The sequence below is a fragment of the Pempheris klunzingeri genome, chromosome 19 (genome assembly GCF_042242105.1).
Source record: "Pempheris klunzingeri isolate RE-2024b chromosome 19, fPemKlu1.hap1, whole genome shotgun sequence".
NCBI classification, from domain to species: Eukaryota; Metazoa; Chordata; class Actinopteri; order Acropomatiformes; family Pempheridae; genus Pempheris; species Pempheris klunzingeri.
In genome coordinates this window covers 6751218-6766223 of record NC_092030.1, presented here as the reverse complement: position 1 = coordinate 6766223, position 15006 = coordinate 6751218, and the positions used below count along the sequence as shown (strand labels likewise).

Here is a 15006-nt window from a genome sequence, read left to right as displayed (position 1 = left end):
TTTCAGCCTCCCTCCTCATTAGTGGAAATGTGTTTGTGTTTTGTTATGTAATGGCCAACACTCAGGAGGATATGACTTATCCAGCAGGCCTGCCTGCAAGCAGCCATCACAATCATATCACATAGTACAAGAAGACGGTCGGACTAAGACTGGTTTGACCTTCCCCCAAGCATCTCATCGGCTGCCTCTCAGTCATTTATCTGACGTATGTTTCTTCTGTCCAGACACAGTAGCATTCTCTTCTGCTGCGGTGTTATTGACCTTTCTGGTGCAAAGGGAAGAAGCGTAGTCCTTCTCTTCTTTGTTGATACAACACATTTTGGTAACAAACAGCTCTATAGCTTGATCTGTTTTTTTCCTATACTTTGTTGGCCACACTGTTTGTCCCTAGGTGGCTGAAATTTGCCACGGAGGTCAAGTGTATGTGTAACGGTGTGTGTTTGTGTTTATGCTATCAGCTCCCTCCCAGATTTGCAAACTTGCACTGGATTTTGTGGAGATCAATGGCCGTTTTCTATAATACAAATTGCACGTAACTTCTAAAAGGATTCATGTAACATGGCCACACCTTGTAGGAAGACGCACATAAAGAGACAGACACACTCACACACACACACACACACACAAACAGCCCCATTTTCTTTGACCAAATAAACAATATGAAAATAAATTACACTTAAACTAGCACACAGTTTTTACACAGCAATACACTTTGATTTACCTAAAAAGATTATACTGCATCAATGTTTGATGTTTATTCAGCATTGTGCAACACAATAAAAGTAGACTTTATAAGGTGTATTATTGTACATGCATAGTCAATCAGTCGACGAAAGTAACATTTTGTTGCTGTCCTGCAGTGCGTTCAGTGCAGCAGCCCAGAGTACTGGCGAGGCAGACAGTTGCAGTAGTGCTGCTTTGTTCTTTTTTTTAAAATTCTATTCTTCTGTAATTTGACACCAATAATCTTTACACTTGAACAGTTTTCAGACGCACTCTGGTTTGATTAGAGTTCAGTTCAGTTTAAGATATCATTCCTGATGGAATTCAAAAGACTGTGCCAAAACACAGAGCCTTTCAGTATTTTCTCTGGTGTGGAGGTAGTGTTTGTCCTGTTTTCACTCACAAAGTCCTATTGGCTTTCTGCAGCCTCCCTGATGCTGCTGCTGGTCATCTGGTTTCCTCTTGTAGGCCAGAAGATCAAAAAAGTGGGTTATGAAGGGTGAGCTGCTAGCCGAGTCGTGCCCCCATTTCACTAAGCCTGGGCATGAGATGTCAGCGGCACATAGATTTCACTGTCCACTTTAAAACCCCAGCAACTTAGAATCCTGACCATTGTGCTGTCACTAACTCTGATTTGCACTCTACACCCGTGTGGCGTTAGTTTGTCTTTGCTGATGTGTGAATCCTCTCTAAAAGTTTTGAAGAGTGTCTGATAAACACAAGGGACTGAGCAGACATCAAACCCAAAATGCGTGGTGTGATTTGTTGTGTTTGTGGTTGAACAATCGTGCGTTTAGTCACCGCGTGCTAGTGCAGGAGTTGGTGTGCCTGTATGTTTACACTGTCTGCAGACGGTGGGATTTGTGCTGAATGTAGGCCAGCAGAATCCCTCTTACGTCAAAGGCAGGCAGGCGGGCAGATGCAGGAAGAGAGCTGCTGGTGGTTGTGCAGCTGTGACCATGGAGGAGGCTGTGGCGCACATCAGTCTGCCAGAGAACCACTGGCGGTGAGCAGGGAGAGACGCAGATAGGAAGAGACGGAGTGCGCCAGCGATGAAGACCGTCCTCAGCCTGCACAGGAAATGGGCCCATGCGGTCAAGACCATACGTATCCTTCAGGGACTCGTGAGTTTGATTCTGCTACCATGGCTCAGATTTGATCAGATGTGTGATCAGAGAAAGTGGCTCAACCAGGCAGTTGGACCTGACTGGTTCTGTAATGGATGTTTTGTTGTTTTTATAAAGTCTTTCACAAATGAGTTGAGTTGAAATGAGGGATCCAGAATTGCAGAAAAGTGGCAACAACTTTTAGAAAATGATCATTTTGAAATCAAAATAAATGATGGCATTTTCAAAGTATAACAGCCGATGTAAGTCAGAGTCAAAATTAACTTAATGGAACATTTTTGCAAGTATGGTTTGTGTTCTTTTTTGGAAATCAACTAATATTTTTGAGAAAAGTTATTCTGTAGGCTACTTCAGTAGTACTGATGCAAGGACAGATTTGGACTATTGATCAGTCACTTAATAAGAAACTAAGATAACTATTTGATTATGTAAAGTCAAAAATAATAATAATACTTTCAACTACTCAAATGCAAAGTTTGGTTGGGTTTCTATGTTTTGATTTTTTACTGTCGGACAACAAATTCAATTCAATTTCACAGCATCACTTTCAACTTTAGTATTTCTTGTTATTCTTGACAATTAATCAGAAATGATTTTTAGATTGATTGCTAATTAAACTGTTACTTGCAGCCCTAGCCTCTCGTGAGCTGTCAGCTGTTTGGTTGTTAAGTGACTTGCGTGTCTTTTGTGGATTTATTTAACCTGTTGGTCTGTTAGAGGAAGCACTGCCGTCATGGATTATTTTTAAGTGTTAATTATAGCTAACTCATGTTCAAGTGTTCTCATGAATATTTGATCATCTGCAGTCAAAAGTTAGTCTGACTTGCTTTAAGCAGCCTAGCAGAGTCCTGCCATTGTTCTTCTGGGAGCTCCTGGTTGTGTAACGACAGCACAGGCTAATGAACTGGCTTTGTCGTTACATCACAGAATACATTATTAATCTGTTCAGTGAAATGAAACTACCCATGGTAATCTTTCCTTCCTCTCCACAGAACCCGGTTATGGAGGAGACCGTATGGGAGCAGTACACAGTGACCCTGCAGAGGGTGAGTCCATCTGCACCGAAACACTCTAGACCTCATTCACAGTTTTTACCGTTTAGCCATCAACCCAGGCTGTTAAAGCTAGTGTTTAGTTTGACACGTTGACATCGGTAAACCATTTAGAGAGCAAGTAGTGCCCAATTACTGATGTAACAGATGCAACGCAATTTATGCAATCGGGAGAAAAAAATAATTTTGAACAATTATAATGTTGCTCCATATTTGCTAAATGAGCAAATAAATGGCACTGTTTGCCATATCAACTTTCCAGGGTAGCAAAATGTTAATGCAGTTTTTACAGCTTGTTGTGTCACCCCCAAGGAGGCAAGAATCCCTTAATGAGACACAAATCCATAGATAAATGGAATTGGACGCATGACTGCAGTGTGTCTAAAGTGTGTGCTACAACCCTCTGTTCAATGTGGCCGTGATGGCCCTGAAAGGGTTAATCAATTAGTCAGTTGACAGAAAACTTGTGAAATAAAATTTGTGATGGTTGATTCTAGTCAACTATCAAGTAAAAATACAAATGGTTGCTTTCAGATTATTGTAGTTTTTGGTACCTTTTTTCTTCAGACTAAGAGAGAAATTGTTGAATAAGGTAAACGTTTGGTATCTGGTAACTTGTATTTGAAACTGTGTCATGAACATGAATCCATATAAAAGAAACGTTTTTTTTCTGCATCGTACCTTGAGAAATGCAAACACGTTTCTCTACAATACTCTTTTCTTTTTTAAACAAAGAAGCCAAAGTTCTCTCACGCTATCGGCACTTAAGCTCCTACACAAGGCCTCTGTCTAAAGAAAATCTAAATCGCAACACTTAGGATTTAAATCATGAACAACTTGATTAAATAAGTAACCAAGATCACGAAGCTGACCAGACATTCAGTTCCAGCTTTCTGTATTCAGCAATTTCAAGACTTTGTGCTACTGCACATTCTAGTCGTCAGTAGAAAGTCACTACTATCAGCCACGTTACATCTTTAATACTCTTGCCACCAGGGTCTACACTGTTGTTAATGTTAAACACGTGTACAACTACGTGAGCTCAGAAAACCAGTTGAGCTTAGGTAATCATCATGATGAGCTCATTGTCTCGTGCTGCAGTTCACTGAAGCCAGAAAAACAGATTTAGTGCAAAAAGGTCCTCCGCTTCAGGCTTGTGACCCCCGGATCTCGACCCCACCACAGCCAGCTGTCACATTCTGCTTTATACATCTACTTTTTATGCTCTTCTCCCATTTGCTAACTGAGTCGTATTTCTAAATACGTTGCCACTATTGCTGCCTGTTTGTGTCCCCCAAAATGTTCTGACCTTGTTCAAGGAAAAAGCCCCATGAGGCTTGTACTAACTTAAAACTTAACAATCACAGCAATGTTCATTACAAAACATAACGTATTATAATCTTCACCTGCTCTTTGGCCAATTTTACAAGATGCTGTCAACCGATAATGGATTTTTAAAATGAAATAATGATAGTTTGGAGCAGAGAAAAGCTGATTAATCAGCTCATATCATTCCTCACAAAGGTGAAGTACTTCCACGCTTCATCAGTGGAGGCTGCGCCATCAAAGGTCTCCTGGAGTCAACTTCCGACAATAACGACAGGCTGTAAAAGGTCCCATTGCAGCAAATTAATTGGTTGGCCTCTACAAGGAATACTTAATTTATTAGGGACAATGCACATTCATTGATTTCATCATGATGTAAATGCGCCACATTCAGCCAAGTGGAAACTTTTCATCAGCAGGCTGATTGTAAAAAGAAACTAAATACAGGATACAAAAGAAACAAAAATATACCATTTGAAAAAACATGATAGATGAAATGTCAAGGCAGATATGGTTATCATAAATGTACAACAATAGACAAGACTAAACATCACAAGGAATAACTGAATGTGCTAATAAAGCAGTAATAAGCAATTACACCATGTGCATAACACCAAACACACAAGACAAGCTATTAAATATCTCATGTAGCAGCAACAGATGTTATTGTACTCAAGGTGAACTGGGGTTTAATGTGTTTTCTGTTTGACCGTAGATCAGTTCAACTGTGTTCGAATAGGTAATAATAAAAAAAAAAAAATTAGGGTTAAACTTGCTTGGTTAATAAATGTGTGCACTGTATGGTCAGATTATTAGAGGCAAAGTAAAGACAAACATGGAGGTTATAAACCAACAGGCAGAGATTTAAGAGGCATAGTGTGAATCCTGCCACTGTTTTCAATTTCATTGTTTATATGGCAAAGCAGAACTTGATATGATAAATAATGTTTGTTAACTATTGGATAGTATAAGCAATATGTGGATACAGCGTTCATCAACCAATCAATCTTTATTTATATGGCACCAACTCATAACAAATGTTATCTCAAGACGCTTTCTATAAAGAGCAGGTCTAGACCAAACTCTTCAATTAAGACTCTAACTCCAATTAAGCTGAATTGTTTTTACTTGGTGGCATCTGCGAGCATAGAATAAAAAGATAAAACAAATCACAAAACATGTCATGAATGTGTGTGAGTGAACAGTCTCTGTTGCATGAACAATGAATGTGAAAGTAGTGGTCAAAAAGACTAGAAAGGGGCCATACAAGTACAATCAATTCAATGCTCACCTTGTTTACAGTAATGTGGCACAGAGACAGGCTTCCTTGTCTCTAAAGTCTTTGCTGTCATTTTTTAAAAACCCTTTTATACCAGTGTGGAGATTTTCCTGGTTTCACCTTAGTTGAAAAAGTGAACGGCAGTCTTTTTTTTTTTTTTTTTTATTGCTTAGAAAATACGCTTTGGCCTCCTGGGCTCACAAAACCTTTTCAAACCTCAGATCATGTCAAACATGCTTTGTCAAATAAAAAGCAAAGCTCAGATCATGAAAAGACTCAATTCTGAAGATACCTGACAGCAGCAATTCATTTTCCAGTTTTCTCCAACTATAAGATTTGCTTTCTTCATATCTTAATAACTGGAATTAATAATTATTATAGTATATATATGTTATAGTATAATAAGATGATGATAAGATTATTATATCGGAGCGAAAGAGGTTGGTCATGTCTTGTTCTCCTGCGTTCCATTTTTGCCTGTTTGTTTCTCTGCTTGCACTTTCTCCCTCCCTCTGCCTCTGCGGCCATCTGCTAGAGACAGAGGGACGTGGTGGATTGTATGGGGGTGTTTTTTTTTAAGTACAGATGGAAGGGAGGGGATAAAGAGACGGGGTTATCAAATCTCTGACCTAATCTCATCTGGACAAACTGGAGCAGTGGCAGGTAGAATCAGTAAAAGCCGGAACATGCTTCCAAAGATGCAAGACGCCCTTAAAAACAGAGTCCCTTTGTAAATGAAAATCACACCAGTGTACGCTAACATGCGCACATGACACTTGAGAAAATGATGAAGCTAGTGAAGGATTAGCATACAGAAATCTACAGATGGACATGTAGATGCTGAGCAGCTGCACAGTCATACATGACTCTAGTATGCACAACTGTAATCACAGTCAGAGTCAAAATCCCCGTAATCGCCACGTGCAATACACATACAACCATCATAATACAGTGTGAGCTGACACACCACAGGGATTACAGGACCTCTCACACACACACACACACACACACACAGAAACCCATTGTGACAGAAACATTTGCATGTTTTCATTTTTTTTTCTTTTTGTTCTCAGGATCCGAAAATGGGCTTTGGCATCGCAGTGTCAGGGGGGCGGGACAACCCAAACGAGGAAAGTGGCGAGATGTCCATTGTGGTGTCCGACGTCCTGCAGGGAGGACCTGCTGACGGCTTGTTGTTGTGCGTACTGTTCTTGGTCATAATTTAGTAAAAATCCAGTAAACTCAGTAAAACACAGTTACATGTTGCTATACTGTCAAAAGTAAGTACTTAACCATACATTTACACATGTATACTTTTAACATACATACTGTATGTGTTGGACCATGGTGGGCAAGACAAATGTTAAGCAGTTTATATGAATATTGGATTTACAGCCTGTTTGCATCTATGTGAGGAAGCACATTTATTAGTCAATTCAATCAAGGGATTTGCCAAAAACAGACGTTCCCGTACGGTCAATTTATTCATTCAGTCAGAGGTCCTCTTTTACGATATACTGCAATGTCCATGATAGAGGGCTTTATCCACACTAACCCACTAACCCCGTGACTCATTTAATCAATCAGTATAACATTATTATCTGCTTTTATGTGACAGCTGACGGGGATTAGTGCTAGGCTAGTAAGTCCCTAAAAATACATACATATATAAACCCCTTAGATTATTTTTAGCAAAAAACTTTGCTTTTAAAAAACCAAACTTCAAAGCTGTTGAGCATATTTTCATGGCTCAAAGGATTTATTCCCCTACTTGCAGCAGTCACATTATATCCCTCATTGGGAAGGTTCCAAGCAAACCTCTGAACAGAGACAAAGACATTAGTGTTCCTGCTGTCACTTTAGGTTCATATGAAAATATAAAATGTGTGTAGTTAAGATCATTTGTTTAAATTAAATGTATCCATAAAAGATATGTCTTTATAGTTAGAATGAACATTCGCATTAAGCAGCCTGTGAACCCCTAAAATAACCAGGCTGTTGTTAAGTTGAGCATGTTTCGCTCACATCAACGTGTGTTTATGTCTAGTGAGAATGACCGAGTGATGCAGGTGAACGCCATCCCCATGGAGGGGGCCATGCACTCCTTCGCTGTCCAGACCCTCAGGAAATGTGGCAAAGTAGCAAAAATTGTAAGTAAAGCTTTTGTTTTGCTGTTGGAAACCTAGTCTTGTTTTGTTATCAAGTAAATATTGAAGTCGTGTTCACTTGAGATGCAATGTGATTATGATGCTGAGGGTCCATTTGTGTCTGCTCATCAACAGACCGTCAAGAGGCCCAGGAAGGTTCCCGTCAATATGCTGAACCGTCCCCCGTCACCTGATGACAGAGTCTTCAACAATGACTACAATGATGATTACAACTACGAGCAGGACCGTCGCAGTGTGTACAGCGGGCGGAGTGGCGGGGGGCGGGACCACAGCCTGGAGAGGGAGCGAGGTGGTGGAAGCTACATGGATTCTGGCTACCAGACACGTGAGCGTGACTATGACAGGGACTATGACCGACGGGAACGTGGTAGGAGCACCGAGAGAGACCTGAGTCCGGACCGGCAGTACAAGAGAGACGGAAGCAGAGGCCGCACTTTGGATAGAGAGCGCAGCCCAGATCGCCGCTACAGGAGCGACCACATGCTGGAGCGCGATTACAGCCCAGACAGAAGATACCGCAGTGAGCGCGCATTAGACCGAGACCACACTCCCGATCGGCGCTACCGCAGCGAGCGAGCCCTTGACCGGGAGTATAGCCCAGACAGACGTTACCGCAGCGAGCGAACCCTGGACCGCACCAACAGCCCAGACCTGCACCACAGACGAGACAGCCCGGCGCGAGGCCACGGACGCGACCACAGCTTCGAACGAGGACGTGAACGCATCCCCAGTGACCCAAGGAAGTATGAAGAACCAATGAAGAGGAGTGGGAGCAGAGACCGTCTGGACAGCTCACCGTCACCTGCTGCCATGCCCATCCCTCTGCCCCGCCCAGCCCGGGACATGGAGCCGCTGGAGAAACCTCTGAATGTGCTGCTGCTGAAGCACCGGCCCAACGAAGGTGAGAAATTCACAAACCTTCTTGCTAGTTGCTTCTGTTAGGCCGTTGGACTACCAACAACACATGCAGTTGGTACTTTAAAACCTGTAATTCATTTTTTTACCAACAAGTAGGGCTGGATATCTTTCTTGAAATTTGTTAAATGTTTCATTACTGATGCCAAAACTACAAAACAGTTGCATTTAACAAGTCAGACACGTAGATATGATGCCATTTTGCTGGACATCTGGGAAACCGTTTCCACATTTAACTCTTTGGAAGAATTATTCCACAGCTACCATTTAGAAAAAGGTACCACTAACAAGAGCATAAAAACAAGTTAGAACTAATTCTCATGAAGGGGTGATGAGCAAATTTCTGAGCTAACAAAATAGTTTACTTCGATAGACCTTTTGATAGAAATTATTTAGAGTGTGGAAGTGAGACTGAGTGTAACAATAAACCAACTTAAGTCAGACATGATAGATGTAGGTTGTATAGCCTGATAATGTGCTGATAAATTACTTGTGACCCTCTCTTCCAGAGTATGGCCTTCGTCTCGGCAGTCAGCTCTTCATTAAAGAGATGACCAGCACAGGACTCGCCAGCAGAGATGGGAACCTGCAGGAAGGAGACATTATATTAAAGGTAGGAGTGCAGATCACGAACAAGCTTCATGGCAGAATGGAATTGCAAATAATGTTTATTTTGATTACAGATTTAAATATTTTAGTCCACTAATGTCAAAGGGACGTTATTAGAGATTTTGACCAACAGTCCAAAACATAACTGGTGTTGGAAGGAGTCTGCTCAGTTAGGATGCTGCGTTTGAAGAGTAAATAAAAAGAGGGGAAGATTTCTTCATGTTTTTTTTATTTTCTGGAAGCATCAAAACTCTCTCACAGCATTGTATCATACCACTCACTGTCTCTATGACAATAGTGTTTGAAAACACAGCTCATACTGTTGCATTGTGTCTTAGTTAATACAGTGTTTCATAATCTCCTGTCTCTCTCTGTCAGATTAACGGTACAGTGACAGAGAACCTGTCTCTCAGCGATGCGGGGAAGCTTATTGAGAAGTCCCGCGGGAAGCTGCAGCTTGTCGTGCAGAGAGACCGGCGGCAGGTGCTGATCCGAGTCCCCCCGATGGTCGACAGCGACTCAGAGCTCGATGGTGAGAGACACTCGAAACTGAAAAGCAGCAGGTCCTACCCAGTGTAAAGGCAAACCTGGCGAGTGGCTGCCATCGTCATATATAAACCCACTGCATATGAACTTTACATGAATCAACCGTGGAACCATCGTCATCCTTGTTTTTGTTGTTGTTGTAAATGCCGACCAAACCTGTCTTCACTTCATAAAATAAAAGTTTTACTCACACATCAGTTTATAGTATTATTTAAGTATTTAATGTGTGCAATATATTTTACAAAGCAGCACTGACACAATGAGATAACCACAGATTCACCAAACTATCACCATTATTCCTCCACCAATGATTGCTCGCTCTTTTATACCTGTTTTTAATGTCACATGACCAGATGGCGTGCTGTGATTGGTCGGGACCAATCTAGCTAAGTGGTGTGAGTGGATTGTTCGCTGACCAAATGTTTGCAGGGAGGGAGGGGGTAGCCGGAAGACTTGTGACCCACTTTTGTCTGGTTTTGGGATTTTGCATACGTGTGTGTGTGAGTGCAAGAGAGAGTGTGTCTGCATGTGTGAAAGTGCTCACTCGCCTCAGGCAGGGTGATCTAATTCCTCGTCATAATCCTGCAATTGGATATGACAGAATTTCATTATGTTAAAGTTAGCACCGCAGCGTCCCCCTGGTTTCTCTCTGTTAAGACCTCTGAGAACAATAGGGACTGATTGTGTGAGTGAGGATTTTCAGCTCTGCAAGGTTCAAATCACCTGAAGTACATCTACTCAATTTTTGATATTGCTATGCTTCATCAATCCTGCCATGCTAAAATACATGGAAATGCAACCTAGACTTCAAAGTTTAAATGTGCTGTTGAGTCACCTGTGTCACAATCAAGATATTTGGAGCTGGTACATATAATTACTTGCATGCTCCACTGTGTAGTGATGTGACCTTCACTTGTTTAGCACCTTTGTGTGTGTGTGTGTGTGGGTGTGGGTGTGGGTGTGTCCTTTTCTGCCTCTATGGCCTGTGGGCCATTTGAATCATGTAAAAGCCACTTTATGCAGTTTAAAAAACCCAGACGCATCAAGGAGAAATGAAACATTTTGCTCTTTCAGACATGTTTTTATTCCTCATTTCCTGAACATGAAAACAATCCGGAACTCAAAGGCATCATAGACTCTCAGATCTTCACTTAGCTCTGAAAGGTTGTGGTATTTTTCAACCTGTTTGTTGTTGTGTGTTGCAGATATCTCTGAGATTGAGTCGTACCGCTCCTACTCTCCACAGGATGACAGGCGGGGCCACCACTCTGACCTCTCCTCCCACTCCTCCAATGAGAGGCTTAGAGAAAAGCCCAGGTAAGATGTCATTAAATCTTGAGCTGCAAGATGGAATTGATTTAGAGTTGTATTGTGGTCAGCAGCTACAGAAATGTCATCTTTAAATGAGCAAAACCAATGATTCCATTATTATTATCTCTTTGTTAAATACAACAGAAAAATCAGGATAATGCAGGATTATGTTGATGTATGCTTCATTAAGCTTACCCAATCCATCACATTAAGTTGAGGAGGAATTTTCTATGCATTGAACATTTTACAGGTCCATATATTTATTTTTCGTCAGCCATTTTGTCTCTCTTGATGAATAGACAGGAACTTTTGGGTCTCAGGTTTTTTTTTTGTTTGTTGGGGGAGATGTTGAGGGATGACGTGCCACAAAGGTACCAAGCTGACCCTATTAGAGATTAAACACATTTTGATATATTGAGTTTGTGATATTATCAGAGAGGACCCGCCCAATAGGCTGGCAAAAATGGGTGCCATGCCAACACCATTCAGACCTCCTGACAGAGCTGTAGAGGACATGCCCCCTTTGCAGGCAGAGAGGGAGGAGCCACGTCCAGAAACTCCTCCAGGTAAACACGCCTCTCCGACTGAATATGTAAAGCTTTGGTCATTCACAGGTTTTGGAGTGATGTAAAGGTAAATGTTTTAACTTGAAAACACAAACATGTTTCTTTTCTGTTTCTGTACCAGCTGTCACTGTAGCCCCAAAGGTTCATGCTCCTCCAAAGGTGCCACTAAAGCCAAGCATAGAGGACCAGGAAGTATATGGGTCAGTAGATCACAAAGTTAGTCAGAGTGACGCTGTCTAGACCACGCATTTGATCGGTGCTCTCTAAGTTCATAAGACAGAGATCCATAGTTATAACTGAATATGAATGTCTTTCATTTTTCCTTCCTTTTTTGCATTTAACATGAAATATTCCTTTCATCATCCAGGCCGAACACCGTGATGGTGCAGTTCCAGAAAAGTGACAGCGTCGGTCTGAGGCTGGCAGGGGGAAATGATGTTGGTATCTTCATTGCTGGTGTTCAGGAGGACAGTGCAGCTGAGCAGGAGGGTCTCCGCACAGGAGATCAGATCATGAAGGTAAACTTGTTTAAATCCACATAAAAAAAAAAAAGTAAGTTTATTTTATACTGTACCACCCGTTCTAAAAGTGTTTCTTGTCTGTTCAGGTGAACAACATGGACTTCAGAGGCATGGTGCGTGAGGATGCTGTGCTCTACCTCCTGGAGATTCCCAAAGGAGAAGATGTAACCATTCTTGCTCAAAGCAAACCTGAAGGTACTATAATATATAGATAATAGGTGCTAATAAAACAAATAAAAATAGGTATCGCCGTTAATGACAAAATGGTAAAGAAAGATAAATACAGAAAAACTGCTGCTTTGTTAAACCATTTCTACTGCACGCTAAAGTTGACATATGCATGTTTATATACTAACTTAATGAAAACGGGAGAGACTGCATTGTCAAGTTGGATGTCATCTGTACAGCAATAAAAATGTATGCTAGGTTTCTGAATTAATTTACAGATAAACCATGTAGTTCGAGAGCAGCAGCAAACCAAGAATTGAGCCTTGTGGTACACCTAATCCACTTTACTATACTATTGTGTCATTTATTTAGATTTATAAATATTTTATTTAGTTTTATTTTCTTGTACGAGGATATTATCTTCTTACACTGAGAGTGGATAGGCCTAGAATGACAAGAGTTTTTATTTTGTTCTCTGTTTCAGTGTACAAGGACATTTTAGCATCGGGCAGAGGCGACTCTTTCTTCATCAGAACTCATTTTGAGTATGAGAAGGAGGCTCCTCAGAGCTTGCCTTTCACCAGAGGAGAGATCTTCAAAGTGACAGACACACTTTATGATGGCAAACTGGGCAACTGGCTTGCAATCCGCTCTGACAAAGACAACCAGCTGCTGGAGAAAGGAATCATCCCCAACAAGAGCAGGTGTGTGCAAGGGTCATGTTTGTGGTGATTATTTGCTAAATTAATTGGTATTTGTGCATCTGTAATCCAGAATTGGTTGTTAGACATGATGCTGATCAAAGCTTGTTTCTGTTTTCCTTCACAGAGCAGAACAAATGGCCAATGTCCAGAATGCTGCTCGGGCAGCATCAGGCAACGACAGAGGAGACTTCTGGCGGCTGAGAGGTCAAAGGGCAGCGAAAAAGAAAGACTTGCGCAAGAGCAGAGAGGACCTGAGCACAGCTCCAATCACCACACGATTCCCTGCCTATGAGAGAGTGGTGTTACGTGAAGGTACCCAAAAGTTATTCACAGTCCTCTGTGCAGTTTCACACAAAATATATTTTGGCTGTCCTGTGGTTTTTCCTGACTACTTGTGACTGAATTTGTTTCCTATTGAATGTTTCATTCAGCTGGCTTCAGGAGACCTGTGGTGATATTTGGGCCCATTTCTGATACAGTGAATGAAAAATTGGCCACTGACATGCCAGACAAGTTTCTCATTGCTAGTAAGTGCTTACATCATGACCTCTTCATTGAGGTTTGTTATAATTGTACTGCAGCACTGTATTTCACATTGTCATATTACAGCTATGGTGAATATTTCAAGTATTTTAGGATGAAAGGTCCTTTCATATGTTCCTCATTCTGCACTATAAATAATTTCTTTCCTCTCTCAGAAACAGAGCCCAAGGATGCAGGAAGTGAGAAATCCTCTGGGGTGGTGAGACTAAACACCATTAGACAAATTATTGAACAGGTATGGTTTATTAGACAATGATGCCGCTTTCTGAAAATACTGTATCGTCATTTAACATTCACCCACATGTATCCTCAGGACCTCCATGCTCTGTTGGATGTGACTCCTAAAGCTGTCGACACTCTGAACTACACCCAGTGGTATCCCATCGTCATCTTCCTGAACCCCGACAGCAAGCAAGGTGTCAAGACCATGAGGAACCGCCTCGTACCTGGATCCAGCCGCAGCTCACGCAAATTGTATGAGCAGGCCGTCAAGCTGAGGAAGACCTGCTCACACCTTTTCACTGGTAGGTTCTACCAAGAAAGTCATCCTTTACCTCTGTCAGACTCTGATGGACAGGGAAGCTGTTGCTCAGGGGGTAGAAGTGGACCTCCTTTCCACATGTCAAAGTGTCCTTGGGCATTGAACCCCAAACGGTTCCTGTCAGGCCAGCACACTGTGCTACCTTGTTACTATCAGTATGTGAGTGTGCAAATGAGCAGGTGATGAAGCGGAACCAGAGATCATCTTTTTTTATTCCATGCAATTTTCTAACTGATGAGCTGGTGTGCACCTTGCATGGCAGCCTTACCATCAGTGTGTGAATGTCAATGTATTGTTAAATGGACTTTACTTGTATAGCACCTTTCTAGTCTTTTCGACCACTCTAAGCACTTTATCATCTTTTTCTCCCAGGCGCCTACAACTGGCCTTAAAGAGTCACACTGGTGCACTGACAGCAACTTCTGTTATTTTGTTTGTTATTTTGCATGATTAGCAACTATCGACCTGAACTCGGCCAATGACGCGTGGTATGGCAGCGTGAAAGATTCCATTCAGCAGCAGCAGGACAGAGCTGTGTGGGTGTGTGAGGGCAAGGTGAGTATTACGTGGGTTTAATGTAAAAAGTTTAATGGGCTACAAGAACTATGATCTTGAGTGGTATGAGTAATGGCACATCCAGTATTGAGTTTGAATTGTTTCTTCCTCTCCCCAGTTGGACGGTACAGAGGAGGACCTGGATCTCCATGATGACCGCATGTCCTACCTATCTGCCATGAGTGCAGATTACCTGAGCATGGACAGCCGTCTGACCAGCGACTACGAAGACACAGCAGATGAGGGCGGGGCTTACACTGACAATGAGCTGGACGAAACATTAGACGAGCCCCAGCCGGTGTCGGCCATCAGTCGTTCATCAGAGCCTGTGCTGCCAGATGAGGTGAGAGTG

The 15006-nt window shown here is 41.9% G+C and overlaps 1 protein-coding gene across 1 annotated transcript in view; it reads left to right on the top strand.

The window, feature by feature from the left end:
* The window catches only part of tjp2a (tight junction protein 2a (zona occludens 2)), a 34398-nt gene that overhangs the window by 13902 nt on the left and 5490 nt on the right, over positions 1 to 15006 (top strand). The window contains exons 3-20 of the mRNA XM_070850086.1: positions 2843 to 2896; positions 6581 to 6705; positions 7555 to 7657; positions 7790 to 8576; positions 9100 to 9203; positions 9578 to 9731; positions 10951 to 11062; positions 11492 to 11622; positions 11744 to 11822; positions 11990 to 12140; positions 12230 to 12338; positions 12796 to 13015; positions 13140 to 13327; positions 13447 to 13542; positions 13714 to 13793; positions 13872 to 14082; positions 14554 to 14654; positions 14773 to 14997. Coding sequence (XP_070706187.1) covers positions 2843 to 2896; positions 6581 to 6705; positions 7555 to 7657; positions 7790 to 8576; positions 9100 to 9203; positions 9578 to 9731; positions 10951 to 11062; positions 11492 to 11622; positions 11744 to 11822; positions 11990 to 12140; positions 12230 to 12338; positions 12796 to 13015; positions 13140 to 13327; positions 13447 to 13542; positions 13714 to 13793; positions 13872 to 14082; positions 14554 to 14654; positions 14773 to 14997 — 3030 coding nt within the window. The remainder of the gene's footprint in view (positions 1 to 2842; positions 2897 to 6580; positions 6706 to 7554; positions 7658 to 7789; positions 8577 to 9099; positions 9204 to 9577; positions 9732 to 10950; positions 11063 to 11491; positions 11623 to 11743; positions 11823 to 11989; positions 12141 to 12229; positions 12339 to 12795; positions 13016 to 13139; positions 13328 to 13446; positions 13543 to 13713; positions 13794 to 13871; positions 14083 to 14553; positions 14655 to 14772; positions 14998 to 15006) is intronic.